The sequence below is a fragment of the Oryctolagus cuniculus genome, chromosome 12, assembly GCF_964237555.1.
Source record: "Oryctolagus cuniculus chromosome 12, mOryCun1.1, whole genome shotgun sequence".
Classification (NCBI taxonomy): domain Eukaryota; kingdom Metazoa; phylum Chordata; class Mammalia; order Lagomorpha; family Leporidae; genus Oryctolagus; species Oryctolagus cuniculus.
Window position 1 is genome coordinate 55,606,460 of NC_091443.1, and position 20,857 is coordinate 55,627,316.

General features: G+C 42.8%; 1 protein-coding gene across 1 annotated transcript in view; it reads right to left on the reverse strand.

The window, feature by feature from the left end:
- The window catches only part of LOC100355813 (olfactory receptor 4F15-like), a 52,128-nt gene that overhangs the window by 29,988 nt on the left and 1,283 nt on the right, over window positions 1-20,857 (reverse strand). Inside the window, exon 2 of the mRNA XM_008269585.3 lies at window positions 16,698-16,750. Within this exon, the coding sequence (XP_008267807.2) occupies window positions 16,698-16,750 (53 nt within the window). The remainder of the gene's footprint in view (window positions 1-16,697; window positions 16,751-20,857) is intronic.

The window sequence follows — 20,857 nt, forward strand, 5'->3', positions numbered from 1 at the left end:
ATCTTTTTTTTTTTTTTTTTTTTTTTTGACAGGCAGAGTGGACAGTGAGAGAGAGAGACAGAGAGAAAGGTCTTCCTTTACCTTTGGTTCACCCTCCAATGGCTACTGTGGCCAGCGCGCTGCAGCGGGCACACCACACTGATCTGAAGCCAGGAGCCAGGTGCTTTTCCTGGTCTCCCATGCGGGTGCAGGGCCCAAGCACTTGGGCCATCCTCCACTGCACTCCCTGGCCACAGCAGAGAGCTGGCCTGGAAGAGGAGCAGCCGGGACAGAATCCGGTGCCCCGACCGGGACTAGAACCCGGGGTGCCAGTGCCACAGGTGGAGGATTAGCCTATTGAGCCATGGTGCCAGCCGGTGTAGCCACCTTAATATCAGACAAAATAGATTTTAATGCAAAAACTGTTAAAAGAGACAAAGAAGGACACTATGTAATGATTAAGGGATCAATTCTACTGGAAGATGGACTATTATAAACATATATGCATCCAATTACAAGGTATCTGGCTATTTAAAAGAAATGTTAATAGATCTAAATGGAGACATAGACTCCAATATAACAGTAAGGCGGACTTCAATACCCCACTTTCAGCAATGGACAGATCAACCAGACAGAAAAACAGCAAGGAAATAGCAGAGTTAATCAACACTAGAGACCAAATGGATCTAACAGATGTCTAAGAAGCTTCCATCCTACAGACAATGAATACACATTGTTCTCACCAACACATGGAGCTTTCTCTAGGATTGACTACATGCTAGGCCATAAAGCAAGACTCGGAAAATTCAAAAAAATCAAAATCATATCATGTAAATTCTATGACCACAATGGAATGAAGCTGGAAATCAACAACTCAGGAATCTCAAGAACATATGCAAACACATGGAGGCTGAACGACATACTCCTGAATGAACAGTGGGTCATTGGAGAAATCAAAAGAGAAATCAAAAAATCTCTGCCAACAAATAAAGATGACAATACAACACATCAAAACTTATGGGATACAGCAAAAGCAGTGTTAAGAGGAAAGTTTATAGCAATTAGTGCCTACATCAAGAAATTGGCACCATAAATGAGCTATCACTGCATCTCAGGACCTAGAAAAATAACAGCAAACCAAAGCCAAAACTAGTAGGAGAAAACAAATAATTAAAATTAGAGAAGAAATCAACAAAACCGAATCAAAAAAATACAAAAGATCAGCAAAATGAAGAGCAAAATTGACATACCATTGGCCCAACTAACAAAAAAAGGAAGAAGAAGACCAAATAAATAAAATTAGAGATGAAAAGGAAATGTAACAACAGACATCATAGAAGTAAAAAGAATCTAGAATCAACCCTTAAGGCTTCCTGGTCTGGCTGAAAGGCCTGTGAGAGCATTTCAGCCACGGAAAGCCAAGACTCTATGGCAAAAAAAAAAAAATCAATCCTATACGGATCTCTGTGAGACCTCAGTGGAAATAAAAGGTCATCAAAGAAGGATGACTCTTCTCTGAAGGGAGGGGGGGACATTAACTTTGCTTATGGCCATGGACAAATACCAGTGGAATCTATGGTCACAAAAGGCATTCATAGCCTTGGCAGCCCATGGCAAGAGCCTCGGGTGATCACTGACGTCATGAAAAAAGTGTTGAGAACAGAATTCACTGTGCACTTGCTTTCCACATAGGACCTCCATCCCTAATGAATTGTATTATGAGAATCGACTGCAAATTTCCTTCCCAAAGTGTGTTCTATATGTTGTGTGTGTGCTTGGGTGCAAACTGTTGAAATCTATGCTAAACATAGTGTTGGTCCTCTGTATATAAAATCAAACTAAAACTGAACCATAATGAAGAAGGATATGGGAGAGGGAAAGGGAGAGGGAGGTGGGATGGGAGTTGGGTGGTGGGGTATGGGGGGAAGAACCACTATATTCTTAAAGTTGTATCTATGAAAAAAATGCATTCATTAAATAAAAACTTAAAAAAGAAATAAAAATAATTATCAGAAATTACTACAAAGAGCTGTATGCCAACAAACTTGGAAATGAAAAGAAATGGATAGATTCCTGGACACAAGAAAACTACCTAAATTGAGCCATAAAGAAATAGAAAGCCTAAACAGACCCATAAGCAAGATGGAAACTGAATCAGTAACAAAGACTCTGCCACAAAGAAAAAGCCAGGACCAAATTGTTTCCCTGCTGAATTATACCAGACATTTTAAGAAGAATTAACTTCAATTCTTCTCAAGCTATTCAAAACAATTGAAAGAGAGAGGATCCTCCCAAATTCTTTCAATGAAGTCAGCATCACCTTAATTCCTAAACCTGAAAAAGATGCAACAGAGAAAGAGAATTACAGACCAATTTCTCTGGTGAAAATAGACCCAAAAATCTTCAACAAAATACAAGCCAATTGAATCCAACAACACATCAGAAAGATCATCCACCCAGACCAAGTGGGATTTATCCCTGATATGCAGGGATGGTTCAACATTCACAAATCAATGTGATATACCACATTAACAAATTGAAAAGCAAAAACTATATGATTATCTCAATAGATGCAGAAAAAGCATTTGATAAAATACAACACCCTTTCATGATGAAAATTCTAAGCGAATTGGGTACAGAAGGAACATTCCTCAATACAATCAAAGCAATTTATAAAATAATCCATGGCCAGTATCCTATACAATGGGGAAAAGTTGGTAGCATTCACACTGAGATATGGAACAAGACAAGGATTCCGACTCTCACCACTGCTATTCAATATAGTCCTGGAAGTTTTAGCCAGAGCCATCAAACAAGAAAAAGAAATCAAAGGGATACAAATCAGGAAGGAATAAGTTAAACTATCCCTATTTGCAGATGACATGATTCTATATATTGGGGGATCCAAAAGACCCCATTAAGAGACTATTGGACTCACAGAAGAGTTTGGTAAAATAGCAGGATATAAAATTAATACACAAAAATCAATAGCCTTTGTATATACAGACAATGCCATGGCTGAGAAAGAACTCTAAGATCAATCCCATTCACAATAGCTATAAAAAAATCAAATACCTTAGAATAAATTTAACCAAGGATGTCAAAGATACCTATGATGAGAATTACAAAACATTAAAGAAAGAAATAGAAGACACAAAAAAATAGGAAAATCTTCCATGTTCATGGATTTTAAGAGTTAACATCATCAAAATGTCCACACTACTGAAAGCATTTTACAGATTCAATGTGATAACATTCAAAATACCAAAGACATTCTACTCAGATATAGAAAAAATGATGCTGAAATTCACATGAAAACACAGGAGACCCCGAATATCTAATGCAATCTTATACAACAAAAACAAAACTGGAGGCATCACAATATCGTATTTCAGGATGTACTGCAGGACAGTTATAATCAAAACATCCTGGTACTAGTACAGAAACAGATGGATAGTCCAATGGAGCAGAACAGAAATGCCAGAAATCAATCCATTTATCTACAACCAACTTATCTTTGACCAAGGAGCTAAAATCAATCCCTGGATTCAAGGACAGTCTCTTCAATGAATGGTGCTAGGAAAACTGGATTTCCACATGCAGAAGTATGAAGCAAGACCCCCTACCTTACACCTTACAGAAAAATCCATTCAAAACGGATTAAAGACCTAAATTTATGACTCAATACCATCAAATATTAGTGAACACTGGGGAAACCCTGTAAGACATTGGCATAGGCAAAAGCTTCTTGGAAAAGATCACAGAGGCACAGGCAATCAAAGCCAAAATTAACAAATGGGATTACAACAAATTGAGAAGCTTCTATATTGCAAAAGAAACACTCAGCAAAGTGAAGAGGCAACCAACAGAATGGGAGAAATTTTTTGCAAAATATACAGCTGATAAAGAATTAATAACTAGAATATATAAAGAGATCAAGAAACTCAACAACAACAAAATAAACAACCCAGTTATTAAATGGGCAAAGAACTTAAATAGAGATTTTTCAAAAGAGGAAATCCAAATGGCCAATGAAAAAATGCTCAGAATCACTAGCCATCAGGGAAATGTAAATCAAAACCACAATGAGGTTTCACCTCAACCTCATTATCTGGTTTTCATACAGAAACCAACAAACAACAACTCTGGTGAGGATGTAGGGGGAAAAGTACCCTAATCCACTGTTGGTGGGAATGTAAAATGGTAAAGCCACTATGGAAGACAGTATGGAGATACCTCAGAAATCTGAATATAGACCTACCATATGACTCAGCCATCCCACTCCTGGGAATTTACCCAAGAGAAATGAAATCAACATATGAAAGAGTTATCTGTACCTCTATGTTTATTGCAGCTTAATTCACAATACCTAAGACATAGAATCAACCCAAATGCCCATCAACTGAAGACTAGCTAAAGAAATTATGGGATGTGTACACCATAGAATACTACACAGCAATAAAAAAAAGGAAAGACATCTGGTCATTTTCAACAAAATGGATGAAACTGGAAAACCTCATACTTAGTGAAATAAGCCAGTCCCAAAGGGACAAATACCATATATTCTCCCTGACCTGTGATAACTAACAGAGTACCTAAAAGGCAATCTGTAGAAGTGAAATTGATACTTTGAGAAGCAATGACTCTGAACAGCCCTTGTCTTGACTGCTGAGGAATAGTTTTTTTTTTTTTTTCCATACTATTTGTTGAACTCTTTACCTAACAGAGCTAAGCATATGTGTACAAAGTTAATTGACTGGCCAGCGCCACGGCTCACTAGGCTAATCCTCCGCCTTGCGGCGCTGACACACCAGGTTCTAGTCCCAGTTGGGGCGCCGGATACTGTCCCAGTTGCCCCTCTTTCAGGCCAGCTCTCTGCTGTGGCCAGGGAGTGCAGTGGAGGATGGCCCAAGTACATGGGCCCTGCACCCCATGGGAGACCAGGAGAAGTACCTGGCTCCTGCCATCGGATCAGCGCAGCGCGCCGGCTGCGGCGGCCGTTGGAGGGTGAACCAATGGCAAAAGGAAGACCTTTCTCTCTCTCTCTCTCACTGTCCACTCTGCTTGTCAAAAAAAAAAAAAAGTTAATTGACAATAGATTTTAGTAAAAAATAATAGTGAGAAGAAGAGAGAGATGAGGAAGGGGGTGGGAGTATGGGTGGGAGAGCAGGCACTGTAGGAAGAATCACCATGTTCCTAAAGTTTTAATTATGAAATGTATGTAACTGTAAAACTATATAGTTCTGCATACATTCCTATGGACTTACTTCCAAGAGTACAGTTTAAAAACTTGCCATGGGACTCCAAATCCCCTTAAGCTGGGTGGTAAAAATAGCATTTTAAGTGTTATAGTGATCATATGGATAGGATTAAGTGTTAAAATGATTATATAAATAGGATTAAGTGTTTGGTAATAAAAACAGCTAGAATTAAAAAGGAGAAAATGCTCCAACATGGAAAGCATCCACACAGCAGACTTGTAGAATGACAATCGCTTTAAGTAGCACTCTGACTTCAGAATTAGCCCTTATAGCATTCTGGTCTTGCTGAAAAGCCCAGACATGGAAAATCAAGTTAGGCATGGAAAGCCAGGACACTGTGTCCAAAAGTGTCCTACATGAATGACCTCTGTGGGTGAGATCCCAGTGAAAAAAAGTGGTCATCAAAAAAGGATGTACTTTTTTCTGAAGGAAGGAAGAAACTTCCACTTTGTTTATGCCCTTGTTTAAAGACAGAAGGAGTTGGTGGATTCAAAAGGTTTCCATACCCTAGGCAGCTCATGTCAAGAGCTTCGGGTAATCACTGACACTGAGTGTTAATTGTTAAATTAACAACAGAAGTCTCTGTCCTCAAAGAGTTGTGTTATGAGAGTTAATAGTAAAAATTGTTCTCAAAGATTTACTTCATTTTAGTGTATTCAGTGGAGGATATTCTTATGTCTCATAAGTGTTCACAAAAGATGTATCATTCTTGGATTCTTCTTTAAAGTTAACTAAGTTTCTCAAAAAAAAACAAAAGTGAAATCAACATCAAGATGCAATGACTTTGAACAGCCCTTGTCTCAAGTGTTGAGGAACAGCTTTTTTATACAATTTATTGAACTCTACTTAGTATAGAGTTAATCTTCTGTGTATAGAGTTAATTGAAAATAGATCTTAGTTAAAAATAAGACTGGGAATAGGAAAGAGATGAGGAAGAGGGGTGGGAATGTGGGTGGGAGGGTTGGTACGGTGAGAAGAATCAGTACGTTCCTCAAGTTTTATTTATGAAATGCATGAAACTTGTATTCCTTAAATAAAAGGTTTCTTTGGGGAAAAAATAAAGTTAATTGAAAATAGATCTTAGTAGGGCCAGTGCTGTGGCATAACAGGTAAAGCCACTGCCTGCAGTGCCGGCATCCCATATGGGCGCCGGTTCGAGTCCTGGCTGCTTCACTTCTGATCCAGCTCTCTGCTATGGCCTGGGAAAGCAACATAAGATGGCCCAACTCTATGGGCCCCTGAACCCACGTGGGAGACTTGGAAGAAGCTCCTGGCTCCTGGCTTCAGATCAGCTCAGCTCTGGCATTGTGGCCTATTGGGAGTGAGTGAGCGGATGGAAGACTCTCTCTGCCTCTCCTTCTTTCTCTGTGTAACTGACCTTCAAATAAATAAATAAATAAAATAGATCTTAGTAAAAAAAAATAAGAGTGAGAATAGGAGAAGGAGGAGGAAGAAGGGTAGGAGAGTAAGTGGGAGGGTGGGTAGAGTGGGAAGAATCACTGTGTTCCTAAAGTTGTAATTATGAAATGTATGAAGTTTTTATTCCTTAAAAAAAATGTTTCTGGGGGAAAAAAAGAAAGAAAACCAAATTGTCATGGCAATAAAAAGAAAGAAAAAAATAGGACTTTGCTTACTAGCCTAGCATTCTATGAAGCTCACTGGAAACGCAGACCTCAGAGCAGTCACTGGATCAGTGATTATTATTCCAGGTCCCTAGACTTAGGCAACTCGTGGAGGAACAGGGAGTACCTAAGAATCCACATGAAGTATCTTTTTTTAATAATAATGCTTTTTTAGTTTTTTTTTATTTGAAACACAGAGTTACAGAGAAAAGAGGAGAGACAGAGAGTGAGAGAGAGTTAGAGAGAGAGAGACAGAAATATCTTATATCCACTGGTTTACTCCCCAACTGGCTGCAACATTAATGGCTAGGCCAGGCTAAAACCAAGAGCCCAGAGCATCTTCTGGGTCTCCCACATGGTTGCAGGGGCCCAAGGATTTGGGCCATCCTCCACTGCTCTCCCAAGCGCATTAGCGAGGAGTTAGATAAAAAGTGGAGCAGCTGGGTCTTGAACGCCGGCACCCACATGGGATGCCGGCGTCACAAGCAGAGGTTTAATGTGGTACATCACAATATCGGCCCCGAATCACTGGCCTCTTTTTAAAAAGCTGAGAGTTGGTGCAAGCTATCAGTTAAAACACCCACAACCCATATCATAGTGCCTGCATTCAATACCTGCCTCCAGTCTTGACTACAGCTTCCTGTTAATGTTTAGACCCTGAGAAGCAGCAGTAAAGGCTCAAGTAGCTGGGTTCCTACCAGCCACGTGGAATCTTCATTCATTTCATGACTCCTAGCTTCAGCCCCAACCATTGCAGGCACGTGAGAAGTGAACAAGCAAGTAAGAGTAGTCTCTGGCCGGCGCTGTGGTGTAGTGGGTAAAGCCACCGTCTGCAGTGCTGGCATCCCATTTGGACGCTGGTTCAAGTCCCAGCCGCACCACTTCCAATCTAGCTCTTTGCTATGGCCTAGGAAAGCAGTGGAAGATGGCCCAAGTGCTCGGCCCCTGCACCCAAGAGGGAAGGTCTGGAGGAAGCTCCTGGCTCCTGGCTTTGAATCGGTGCAGCTCCAGCCATTGTGGCCAATTGGAGAGTGAACCAGCGGATGGAAGATCTCTCTTTTTGCCTTTCCTTCTTTCTTGAAACTCTGACTTTCAAATAAATAAATAAATCTTAAAAAAAAAAGAGTGGTCTCCGAGTCTCTATCATATGTGTGTGTGTTTACACATACATATATAATTTTTGAGAATAAATACATAAAAAGCTGAGACTTCAAATCCCAAAAAAACATTTATCACATGTGCCCTCATAAAGCTTCCCTTTTTAACACTTCTGATTTCAAACCTACATTGAATACTCTTTAATATGCTGCAAATAAAATTCAACTGTGGGAGCTGGCATGTGGTTTAGCAGGTTAACCATCCACCAGCAGCACTAGCATTCCATCATGAACACAGGTTCAAGTCCCTATTGCTCCACTTCCAATCCAGCTCCCTGCTGATGGCCTGGGAAAACAGTGAGAGATTGCCCAAGTGCTTGGGCCCCTTCACCCTCATGGGAGACCCAGAAAAAGCTCCTAGTTCCTGGATTCAGATCAGCCCAGCTCCAGCTGTTGTGGCCATTTGGAAGGGGGGTGAATCAGTGGGCAGAAGACCTCTCTCTGTGTCTGTAACTTTGCCTCTCAAATAAATAAATCTTTTTAAAAATTCAATTGTGTAAGGTAAAAGGTAGGGGTCTTGTTTCATGATTCTGCATGTGGAAACCCAATTTTCCAGCACCATTTATTGAATAGACTGTCCTTACTCCAGGGATTGGTTTTGGATCCTTGATCAAATATAAGTTGGCTGTAGGTGTTTGGATTGATTTCTGGTATTTCTATTCTGTTCCATTGGTCTATCCGTCTGTTTCTGTACCAGTACCATGCTGTTTTGATAAAAACTGCCCTGTAGTATGTCCTGAAATCTGGAATTGTGATGCCTCCGGCTTTGTTTTTGTTGTACAAGATTGCTTTAGCTATTTGAGGTCACCTGTGTCTCCATATGAATTTCAGCATCATTTTTTCCAGATCTGAGAAGAATGTCTTCGGTATTTTGATTGGTATTGCATTGAATCTGTAAATTGCTTTTAGGAGAATGGACATTTTGATGACATTGATTCTTCCAATCCATGAGCATGGAAGATTTTTCCATTTTTTGGTATCCTCTTCTATTTCTTTCTTTAAGATTTTGTAATTCTCATCGTAGAGATCTTTAACATCCTTGGTTAAGTTTATTCCAAGGTATTTGATTGTTTTTGTAGCTATTGTGAATGGGATTGATCTTAGTAGTTCTTCCTCAGCCATGGCTTCCATAGCCTTGGCAACTCATGACTAGAGCCTAGGGAGATTACTGACACCATAAACAAGAGTGTCAAATTGTTAAGTCAACAACAGGAGTCACTGTGTACTTACTTCTCATGTGGGATCTGTCCTTAATGTGTTGTCCAATGTGAAGTAATGCTATATAACTAGTACTGAAACAGTATTTTACACTTTGTGTTTCTGTGTGGGTGCAAACTGATGAAACCTTTACTTAATATATACTGAATCGATCTTCTGTATATAAAGATAATTGAAAATGAATCTTGATGTGAATGGAATGTTGAGAGGGAGCAGGAGATGGGAGGGGTGAGAGTGGGAGGGAAATTATGGGGGAGAAAAGCCAATGTAATCCATAAACTGTACTTTGGAAATTTATATTTACTAAATTAAAAAAAAAGAAAAAAATTCGATTGATTTCTTTTTCCTCAATCCTAGTCCCTCCAAAGATAGTGCTGATGAGCCTACAATAAAGACAGGAAAAAAAATTTTTTATTTCAGGGCTGGCATCATAGTGTAGTGGGTTAATCCCCAGCCTGTGACACTGACATCCCATATGGACACCAGTTCATATCATCCAGGCTGCTCCACTTCTGATCCAGCTCCTTGCTAATATCCCTGGGAAAGCAGCAGAGAATGGCCCAAGTGCTTGGGTCCCTGCATCCATGTGGGAGATCTGGATGAAGCTCCTGGCTCCTGGCTTCAGTCTGGCCAAACCCCAGGTGTTGCAGCCATTTAGGGAGTAAAACATCAGGTAGAAGATGTGTTTCTCTCTCTCTCCCAAATAAATAAATTTCAAAACATATATACATATATATATGTTAAAATCTTAAAACAATATGTGTGTGTGTGTATATATATATATATATATATATATATATATATAGAAAGCTACGCCTTCCAATGCGGATATCCCATATCAGAGAGCCAGTGCAAGTCCCAGCTGCTCTACTTCCAATCCAGCTCCCTGCTAACACACCTGGGAAGGAAGAGAAAGATGAGCCAAGTACTTGGGCCCCTGCCCCTTTTCAGATAGCAGGATGGGGTTCCCGGCTTCATGCTCTTGCCAAGACATCTCTGGCTGCTGCTGCCATTTGGGGGATGAACCAACAGGTGGAAGTTGTATCTGTCTCTTCCCCTCTCTGTGTGTATCATTCTATCTTTCAAATAAAATAAATAAATCTTTTTTGAAAAGGAAATCCAGGGCTGGCACTGTGGCATAATGGGTAAAGCCATTGACTGTAGTACCAGCATCCCATATGGGTGCCAGTTTGAGTCCCTGATACTCCACTTCCAATCCAGCTCCCTCCAAATGTGCCTGGAAAGCAGCAGATGACCCAAGTCCTTCAGCCCCTACACCCACATGGGAGATCCAGAAGAAGCCCCAGGCTCCTGGCTTAGCATCAGCCCAGCTCTTGCCACTGCAGCCATTTGGGGAGTGAACCAACAGATGAAAGATGAAAGATACCCACCCTCTCTCTCTGCCTCTGCCTCTCTGCAACTCTACCTTTCAAATAAATAAATATATTTTTTTTAAAAAAAGGAAATACAGCTTCTTATTAAATGAGCCTCTCTGAGGGACAGGCATTTGGAAGAGCAGTGAAGACATCACTTAGGACACCTGCATCCATATCAGAGTGCCTGGTTTAAGTCCCCAGCACTGCTTCCAGTTCCAGCTTCCTGCTAATGCACACCCTGGGTGCACATCCCGGAAGGGGGCAGATAATGACTCAAGTACTTGGGTCCCTGCCACCACGTGGGAGACTCGGGTTCAGTTCAGGCTCCTGGCTTTGGCATGGCCCAGTTCCAGCTGTTGTAGGCATTTGGGAAGTGAACCAGCAGATGGATGATCTCTCTTCTCCATTTTTCAAATAAAATGAAAATCTGATTTTCTTTCTTTATTATTTTTTATAATTTATGCCCATTTAATTTCTTCCTTTTTCCACCACTTTTTATTTATTTATTTATTTATTTATTTGACAGGTAGCATTGCAGACATTGAGAGAGAGGACAGAGAGGAAGATCTTCCTTCAGTTGGTTCACTCCCCAAATGGCCACTACGGCCAGCGCTGTGCCGATCCAAAGCCAGGAGCCAGGTGCTTCCTCCTGGTCTCCCATGCGGGTGCAGGGCCCAAGGACTTGGGCCATCCTCCACTGCCCTCCGGGCCACACCAGAGAGCTGGCCTGGAAGAGGAGCAACAAGGACTAGAACCCAGCGCCCATATGGGATGCTGGCGCCGCAGGCGGAGGATTAACCAAGTGAGCCATGGTGCCGGTCCCAAAAATTTGATTTTCTAAAAGTCTGAAATTTCAAAAAATACCTCAGCATAAATCCTGACTCAAGGATAAGACAGAATATGGCAGCTGGAATTCCGATTTCCACAACCACAACTGTCTATCTTGCCCATGTATGTATTCCTAGCCCTTACCTGGTGTCTGAACATAAGAGTTACCCGGTGTTTTCAAATTAAATTGAAAATTGACAAAATGGTCTCTCAGAAGAATTCCTGCCTTTAGGCACCTTTGAGGGACTGGTGTGATGGCACAGCAGGTTAAGCTGCCGCCTGTGACACAAGCATCCCACGTGAGCACTGATTCAAGTCCCTGCTGCTCCACTTCCCATCCAGCTCCCTGCTAAGGTACCTGGGAAAATAGCAGATGGTCCAAGTACACGGGCCCCTGCCACCCACACTGCAGACCCGGATGGAGTTCTAGGCTCCTGACTTAGGCTTGGCTTGCCTCAGGCCATTGCAACCATTTGGGAAGTGAACCAGTGAATGGAAAATGTGTCTCTCATGCTCACTCATTTGCTCACTCTCTCACTCTACCTCCCCCCCCCACTGTAACTCTCTGCCTTTCAAATAAATAAATCTTTTTTAAAACAGAAGAGGCACTTTGAAACAAAACATACCTGAACCATATACACAGATTTCTCTAAAATCCTTACCTTCATCCTTGATCTTCAGATCTACATTTTTAAAAATTTGGGGTTTTTTTTGAAAGGCAGAGCAACAAGGAGAGACAGAGAGACAGAGATCTTCCATCTGTTGGTTCACTTTCCAAATGGCCACAGCAGCCAATTCTAGGCTAGGCCTAAGCCAGCAGCCAGGAACCCTATCCAGGTTTCCCACATGGATGGTGGGAGCCCAAAGACTCAGGTCATCTTCTGCTGCCTTTCCAGGCACGTTAGCAGAAAACTGAATCAGAAATGGAGCAGCCAGAACTAACCAGCACTCTGATTTGGGCTGTGGGCATCTCAAGTGGAAGCTTAACCCACTGCATCAAAATGCTGGCCCCCAGATCTATATTTTTTAATTAATGTATTTATTTGAAAGGTAGAGCTACAGAGAGGCAGCAGCAGAAACAGAGAGGGGGAGAGGGGGGCAGGGAGAGAGAGAGAGAGGTCTTCCATCTGCTGGTTCATTCCCCAGATGGCCACAACGGCCAGAGCTGAGCCAATCCGAAACCAGGAGCCAGAAGTTTCCTCCAGGTCTCCCACATGGGTGCAGAGGCCCAAGGACTTGCTCCATTTTCTACTGCTTTCCCAGGCCATAGCAGAAAGCTGGATGGGAAGTGGAGCAGCCAGGACTCGAACCAGTGCCCATATGGGATGCCAGCATTGCAGGTGGTGGCTTTACCCACTACACCACAGTGCTGGTCCCCTAGATTTAATTTTTTAAATCATACTAGACACTGCCATCTGGATCTAGCTGGTACTTTGCATTTAAAATGTATAGTCAACCTCAAATTTCCTAGGTACCCAAGCTAAACAACTGTGTCCCAACCAGCAGCTTGACCCACTGTAAAACAATGCCCTGCCCAACTGGGAATATGCTGAGTCCAACTCTATGCAGAGAAATGTACTTATTCAAGGGCATCTAATAAAAACTTCCAATCTGATGTTTAAATATTTAAATTCAAAAGTATCCATAGCAATTGTGTAAAACTTGGGCCGGGCCAGTTGTTTAGCCTAGTGGTGGTTAAGACCCCAGTCAGGACACTGGACTTGACTTCTGGCTTGACTTCTGGCTTTAGCTCCCAATTTCAGCTCATGTTAATGCAGACCCTGGGAGGCAGTGTTGATGGCCCAAACAGTTTTATTACTCAATCCAGGTGAGAGACCTGGACTGAGTTCCTAACTCCTGGCTTTGGCCAGCCCAATCCTGGCTATTGCAAGCATCTGGGGAGTAAACCAGCAGGTAGAAGAAACTTGTTGTCTCTGTCTCACACTCTTTTGTTGTCTCTCGCTCTCTCTTTCACTCTGTCACTCTGCCTTTCAAATAATAAATCTTTAAAAAAAAAAAAAAAAGAACTTCCAATTATACAGCTGACCCAAACTGTATAAGTGAATTCAGTACATACTTCCATACATTTTGAGTAAGTTTGTAAGGGTTCTGAATCATTCCATCCTACCTCAAGCACTGGTCATGTGTCCAGCACCTGTGGTACTGTGCATTCCTGTTTAAATAGCTGACTTCAGATAAACAATGATAGAATAGTGATGGTAAAGACAAAGAAACAGATCTTGGGTTAGTTCACATCCTCTGTCCTATATTACCACTGGAGTTCTTACCATGTTTAAATTTAAAGAAAAAAAGAAGAAAATTTCAAGGCATAAGTTTTTGTAGTAAATGGAATTTTAGGTTTATATAAAAATATTTACAGCTTTTTGAATAATACCTTTTTAAGTTTAAATTTTTTAAGATTTATTTTATTTATTTGAAAGGGTTAGAGAGAGAGGTAAAGACAGAGAGAGGTCCTCCATCCATTGGTTTACTCCCCAGATGGCCACAATGGCCACAGCTGAGCAGATCCAAAGTCAGGAGCCAGGAGCTTCTTCTGGATCTCCCACATGAGTGCAGGGACCCAATGACTTGGGCCATCTTCTGCTGCTATCCCAGACCATAGCAGAGAGCTGGATTGGAAGAGGAGCATCCAGGACTAGAATCGGCGCCCATACAGGATGCCAGCGCTTCAGGCCAGGGCTTTAACCTGCTGCACCACATCGCCAGCCCCAGTAAATAACTCTTAAAAAAAAAATGTGGAGCAACTTCCACTTGAACATGATGAGGCATCATAACTTAACTCTGACTGCTAGTGTCTCCCCACTCCAGCACAACCTGCCCCACAAGCAGAACTCCTACTGAACATGGTCAAATCTGTGACCTCTACTCAATGTTTTCTAGAGGGAGGAACAAGTACAAATTATTTGGAGCATTTCAAAGGGTTTATAAATTGTTCCTCAATCCTCAAAAGTCTCCCTCGATAGCCCCATCTCCTGCCATTCTCTTCCCAGCAATCTGACCCCAGGGGTGAATTCCCATCCTCATTAACTTACTCCTGTCTTTGACCATGCTCTCATATTTCTGTATGATCTGCCCCTCCCTAACATGTTTGCAAACTGAGACTCATTCATCAAGATGTAATTCAAACTACATTCTCTAGGAAAGTCCCTCTTGAGTCATCACAACCAACGTAATTGTTCCCTTTGTTATGCTCAAAGAGCTCTTGTTCACAACCACATTTCTGTATAGCTCTTGTAATCATGAGCATAAAATTATTAAACAATGACCTCTGAACAAGAGAATATTTACTGAGGAGAGCAACCTTTATCTTGGACCCGGAATCAGTTACACTGTAGCAGACACACCCTAGGGCAGTGTCATTCCTACCTCCTAGCATGCAGTGCCTTTATGTAATCCCTCTCCATGAGTCAGACAGAACCTGTGACTGCTTCTAACAGAACACGGCAAAGCTGACAAGGATGTACCTCCCATGTGCATGGTCCATTACTTGGCAAAACTGAATGGATTTGACAGAGGTGACTAAGGTCCTTGGCTAATTAACTCTGAATTAATCAAAAGGGATTGTATCAAAGTTGAGCAGGTGAGGCATTTAAAATAGTTTCTGGAGGGGCCAGCATCGTGGCTCACTTGGTTAATCCTCCACCTGCGGTGCCGGCATCCCATATGGGCACCAGTTCTGGTCCCAGTTGCTCCTCTTCCAGTCCAGCTCTCTGCTGTGGCCCGGAGGGCAGTGGAGGATGGCCCAAGTGCTTGGGCCCCTGTACCCGCATGGGAGACCTAGAGGAAACACCAGCGCAGTGCTGGCTCTAGTGGCCATTTGGGGGGATGAACCAACAAAGGAAGACCTTCTCTCTGTCTCTCTCTCTCTCACTGTCTATAACTCTACCTGTCAAATAAATTTTTTTAAAAAATAGTTTCTGGAGGTAGAGACTGGAAGCAGCCAGAGAGACTGGGAGCAAGCTTTACAAAGTAAGCTGCCACAAATACCACAGCCTCAAGAAAATGAATTCTACCAACAATGACTGCACTCAGAAGTGGATCCTAATCCAGCTGAGCCAACAGAAAAGAACAAGACTCAGCCAATGTGTTGGCTTCTTCCTGATCAGAGGACCCCGCTAAGAATGTCTGGACTCCTGACCTAAAGAAACCAGAATAATAAATGGGCACTGTTTTAAGCTGCTAATATTATAGCAATTTATTACACAGAACTGGAAAACAGATACAGTGGGCCTTTCTGCACACACCAGACTCAAACTGGTAACAAGGTTCTCTCCCATGTTGGAACTCGGATCAGATTTTTGTCTGAACTCCCTTCTGAATGAGGCCCTGACTTTTGGGCTTCAGTGTTCATCTCTGCTTAGTCCAGTTTTAGCAAGAATTCTTCTGGGTCAGATATAAAATCACCCATCCTTGATGTCTGTTCAAAATCATTATCCCCCATCCTCAGTATCTTATCACCCATATCTGCCTTCAGCAAAAACACCCATAGGTCTGTTGAATCAGAATTGTCCTGACCCCTGATGCTTCTTCTGGGTAATTTTCCACCCAGTAACCCCCTTCCTGCCCCTTGGCTATACATCTCCACTTGACCTCACTCACTAAAAATTCAACTGAAGTAGCCTAGCTAAAGTCTGCCTTACCTTCTTTAACTAGTGTGATGAATTTTTTTTTCCATGAACACAAGCTTAACAAGTAAGGAAATTTATTCTCTCATATGACAGGAAATCCAAAAGTACTACAGAGTCCCCTTGGTGCAGGGTCTCAAATCTGTCATTGAAAGCCCTGATTCTCTGCATTTCATCACTCTGCCTTCTGATCCTTGTTAGCTGATTCTTGGGGTAGATGTGCTCACTTGGCCTCCCCTGCTTGTGCAGTGAGAAAAAGGATCTCTCCCTTCTTCCTCTTCATTTTTTCACATTGATTTGATCAATACTTACTTACTGTTTACCTAATGATGACAATGTAAATGTTAGGTAGGAAGTCAGATATGAGCTTATGTATGTGTGACAGGCCTAAAGAAAAGACATCTATGTCCAGCATATGCATCTGCATGTCAAAGTCATCCCGATAACATTTCAGGGGCAGCCCAGTGTTCGCATCCTGCCCTGCCCCCTTCTACCTGATAACCTGCCAGGTGGAGGTCCCCGCCCCTTCTGCCTGGCAGTCTTCCACAATCTCCCAGATGCAGCCCAGTATCTGCATTTCAAATACCCAGCTCCAGGGGGTCTTGCTCACCTTTTCCTCTAAACTCAGGACAGGCACCACATAGGCTTCCTCCTGTCTGATACCTTCAGGGGAAAACTCAGATAGGAGCTTCTTAATATTTACATCCATAAAATCCTTTGTTTCAGGAGGAGATGTGTGAAGACAAAGACCCATCTCCTTAAAAACCCCCGGCCTCAACCAGACCGTGAGCTCAGCCCCCTGCCTCTATGCTGAGTCACCCGTCTGCCTGCCCAGGTGTAATCTCTCCACTCAGCCATGTAACCTTGCTCCTCCCCTCAGTCCAAGCAATGGAGCACTCTCTCTCAGGTCCTGTCTGGAGAGGTGCCCATCCATTCCTACGGATGTCCCTTCTCTAATAAACTTTGCTACTTTTACTTTTCCACTACTCTGTCTCATGCCTGAATTCTTTCTTGCGCAAAGACAAGAACCCTGCCATTCACCGGTATCATAAACAGCAGCTTTACCTGAGCTACTTGCACAACTTTTTGTTCTCCTTACAGTTCACATTATTTCCTAAGGAAATCTGGTTCTCAATTCTGCTGTGATGTGATTTGCTTCTAAATGAGTACATGCAGATTGGTGAGACTTCCCACATCTCCATAATCCTGAAGAGATCCTGGAGCCTCCATTCTGGGCTAGTTACCTTCCCACCTTCCCTGTGGGTGCTCAGCTCCCCTCTGGGGCTGTCCTTGCCATCTCCTTAAGGGGTCCTTTACCTCTTTCCATGTTGGAGTCTCTATTTCCTGCAGAAGCTTCCTACCTTCTCAACAATAATCAGTGAAACAAGTCACAAAATTGGATCAACAATAACCCTCACTAAAAAAATAATCAGTAACCATCAAGACTAAATTAAATCATGGGTGAAAATGGTTGTGAATGAGCCTTTCTTTTTACACGTTGCTACTTAAAACAAAGTAGTAGGAAATACTCCAAAAAGTGGATGTTGGTTTCCCTCAGGCAGATTTTTGCTGAGTCTTCTTGACCCAGTTTCTTTGACTATCCACCAGTGGTTGAAATAAAAACTTGAAAGCATTTACGAGATGACACGTAACTGTTTTATACTGACATTCCTATAATGTCCTGGACCAGTTCTCCTTCTCTTCTTATAACAGCACTAATCACAACCTGCAGGCCCCCCTCTCCTGACCTAATTATCTCCCAAAGGCCTAACCAGCTATTAACCATCACCTTGGGAGCTAGGGCTTCAACACATGAATGAACAGGGAGAGAGACAAACGTTCAGCCCATAACAAAAATCAACAGACTTTGTGTAGGATATGCTCTTGCTTCTCTGAGAATGTTGACTGATCTGTCCTTGAGAATGGAGGCACACGTCTAAGTGTAAAGTGTGGGGGTGTTAGGAAGGAATCTACATGGCAAGGACTTCCAGCTTCTGCCTGGTCCACCTTCCAAGGCCCAAGGATCTAGGGGCCCATTGATCTGCCAGTGTCCCCATTTCCTCTGGGAATACTGACTGTTGGGATGCAGGGCTCTGCTGCAGAAAGAACCTGCCTAGCCTGGTAGGCATATTGCAGGGGATGACAAATGCCGTCACCAACTTCTCAAAGATATGTTTTACCCAGGCTTTCCTTTCTCAGATTATCTACATACAGGTCACCCAGATGGTTTGTTTAGTGGTTAGAAGCAAGGGGAAGGGCTAGCATTGTGGCACAGTGAGTTAAGTCACCACTTGCAAAGCCAACATCCCAGATCAGAGTGCCAGTTTGAGTCATAGCTGCTCTGCTTCTGATCCAGTTCCCTGCTTATGTGCCTGGGAAAGCACTGGAAAACGGGAGACCTGGATGGAGCTCTAGGGTCCTAGCTTCAGCCTGGGCCAGCCTGTTGTGGCCATTTGGGCAGTGAACCAGTAGATGGAACACTCTCTCCCCGCCAATCTCGATGCTCTACATTTCAAAAAAATAAATAAATCTTAAAAAGCAAAATATAGTTATCAAAATGTTTTATATGATATTAATGCATTTTATAATAAAAATTAATGCATTTAACAAAATTTGATGGTGACTCTAAAAGCACTCTGTCACTCTGCCTTTCAAATGTTTTTTTTTTTAAAGAAACAAGGGTAAATGTAATTGTTTTCATGATTCTTTCATACAAACTTTCTAGTTCATCCTGAATTACTGACACTAGTAAACACTCCTTAAGATTTGTTTATTTTTCTTTGAGAGGAAGTTACAGAGACAAAGGGAGAGCACCCCAGATGACTGCAATGGCCAGGGTTGGGCCAGGCAGAAGCCAGGAGCCTGGAAATCCATCCAGGTCTCCCACGTGGGTGGCAGAGGCCTAAGTACTTGTGCCATCATCTGCTGCTTTCCCAAGTGCATTAGCAGGGATCCGGAGCAGAAGTGGAGTACCTGGTACTCATATGGGACACCAGCATCGCAGGCAGCAGCTTAACCCAACACAACAGTCCCACTAGCAAATACATATCAAACTTCTAGCCCTACAGTTGGCGTTTTATCGTGCTTATTGAGCATGTTCTTCCGCTGTCTCTGAAGCTCTAAACATTACCTTACTCTTTAAACCTCCTCTTCTCCAAAGGCAAGGCAAGAAAGATTAATAAACTGTACCTTCTTAGCTCTGATGAGAACACAGGGAGGTGAAAATATCTCTTTGCCAGGGATGGGGATCCTTTCTTCTGCCAAGGGAGATTTGGGATTTTTTTAAAAGATTTATTTTATTATTTGAAAGACATTTATTTATACAGATAGAGTCAGAGAGAGAGAGAGATCTTCCAACTTCTGGTTCACTCCCCAGTTGTTCATAATGGCCAGAGCTGAGTTGATCCGAAGCCATGAGTCAGGAGCTTCTTCCAGGTCTCCCACATGGGTGCAGGAGCCCAGGACTTGGGCCATCAAATACTGTTTTCCCAGGCGATAGCAGAGAGCTGGATTGGAAGTGGAGCAACCAGGACATGAACCAGCACCCATATGGGATGTCAGTGTTGCTGGCCAGGGTTTTAACCCATTGTGCTACAGCACCAGCACCAGCGATTTATACAAAATTATCAACTTGGGGCCAGCACTATGGCATAGTGCAGTGTGTAAAGCCACCTCCTGCAATGCTGGCATCCCATATGGGCACCAGTTCGAGTCTCGGCTGCTCTACTTCCGATCCAGCTCTCTGTTATAGCCTGGGAAAGCAGTAGAAGATGGCCCAAGTGCTTGGGCCCCCGCACCTGCCTGGGAAGGCCCAAAGGAAGCTCCTGGCTCCTGGGTTTGGTTTGGCGCAGCTCCAGCCGTCGCAGTCATCTGGGAAGTGAACCAGCAGATGGAAAACATCTCTCTCTCTCTCTCTCTCTGCCTCTCCTTCTCTGCATAACTCTGACTTTCAAATAAACAAATCTTTAAAAAAAATACCAGCTTAAAAATGAGCCTGCTAGTTACGCCAAGAAAGACTAAATTATTCTGTGAGCCTCATATGGCTTGCAGATTGGACATTCTCCACCTCTGTAACAAACACACAAAAAGAGCAGGTGTTTGGTGCACTGGTTGACACACTAACTCGAGACTCTCACATCTCACACAAGGTGCCTGGTTCAAGTCCCAGCTCCTCCACTTCACATCCAGCTTCTTGCTAACATGCAGCCTGGTGTTACGGTGAGAATCCTCAGATTATATTGTGGTGATCAGGAGCCCAGGCTGGACACACAGAGGCCCATGGGTAGACTTACTCTAGGCTCTTGTCTTCCTACATATGTAGAAATACAACTAAGAGATGTGGATGGAGGTGAGCAAAAAAGCAGAATTTACTGAAAGGCAAAGCAGCAGCACACACTCAGATGTGACTGCAGCCAACCTCATGACACAGAACTGCCCCCACTCAAACTGAGGCTATCCTTTTAATAGACTAAATAAAGGGTGCGTAGGGCAGGGCCTCATTGAAGATTCAAAGGAAGCAGGGTTTGGGGTGGGGCTGTGGCACATCTGATGGATCGCCAGAAAGATGTCATGGTTTCTGCCGTTTGATGCGAAGTGAGGTTTAGCTGAATGATGCGGGGGTGGATGTGCCAAGCCTTCAGTCATACTGAATTGGTATAGAAGGTCATGGGATTGGAATGGTGCACAAGGCTTGGGTGTTGGCATTCCTTGGCTCCTTGTCCCTCACCACCTACCTGCCTACGCATATCACTAGGAAGTAACTGACAACAG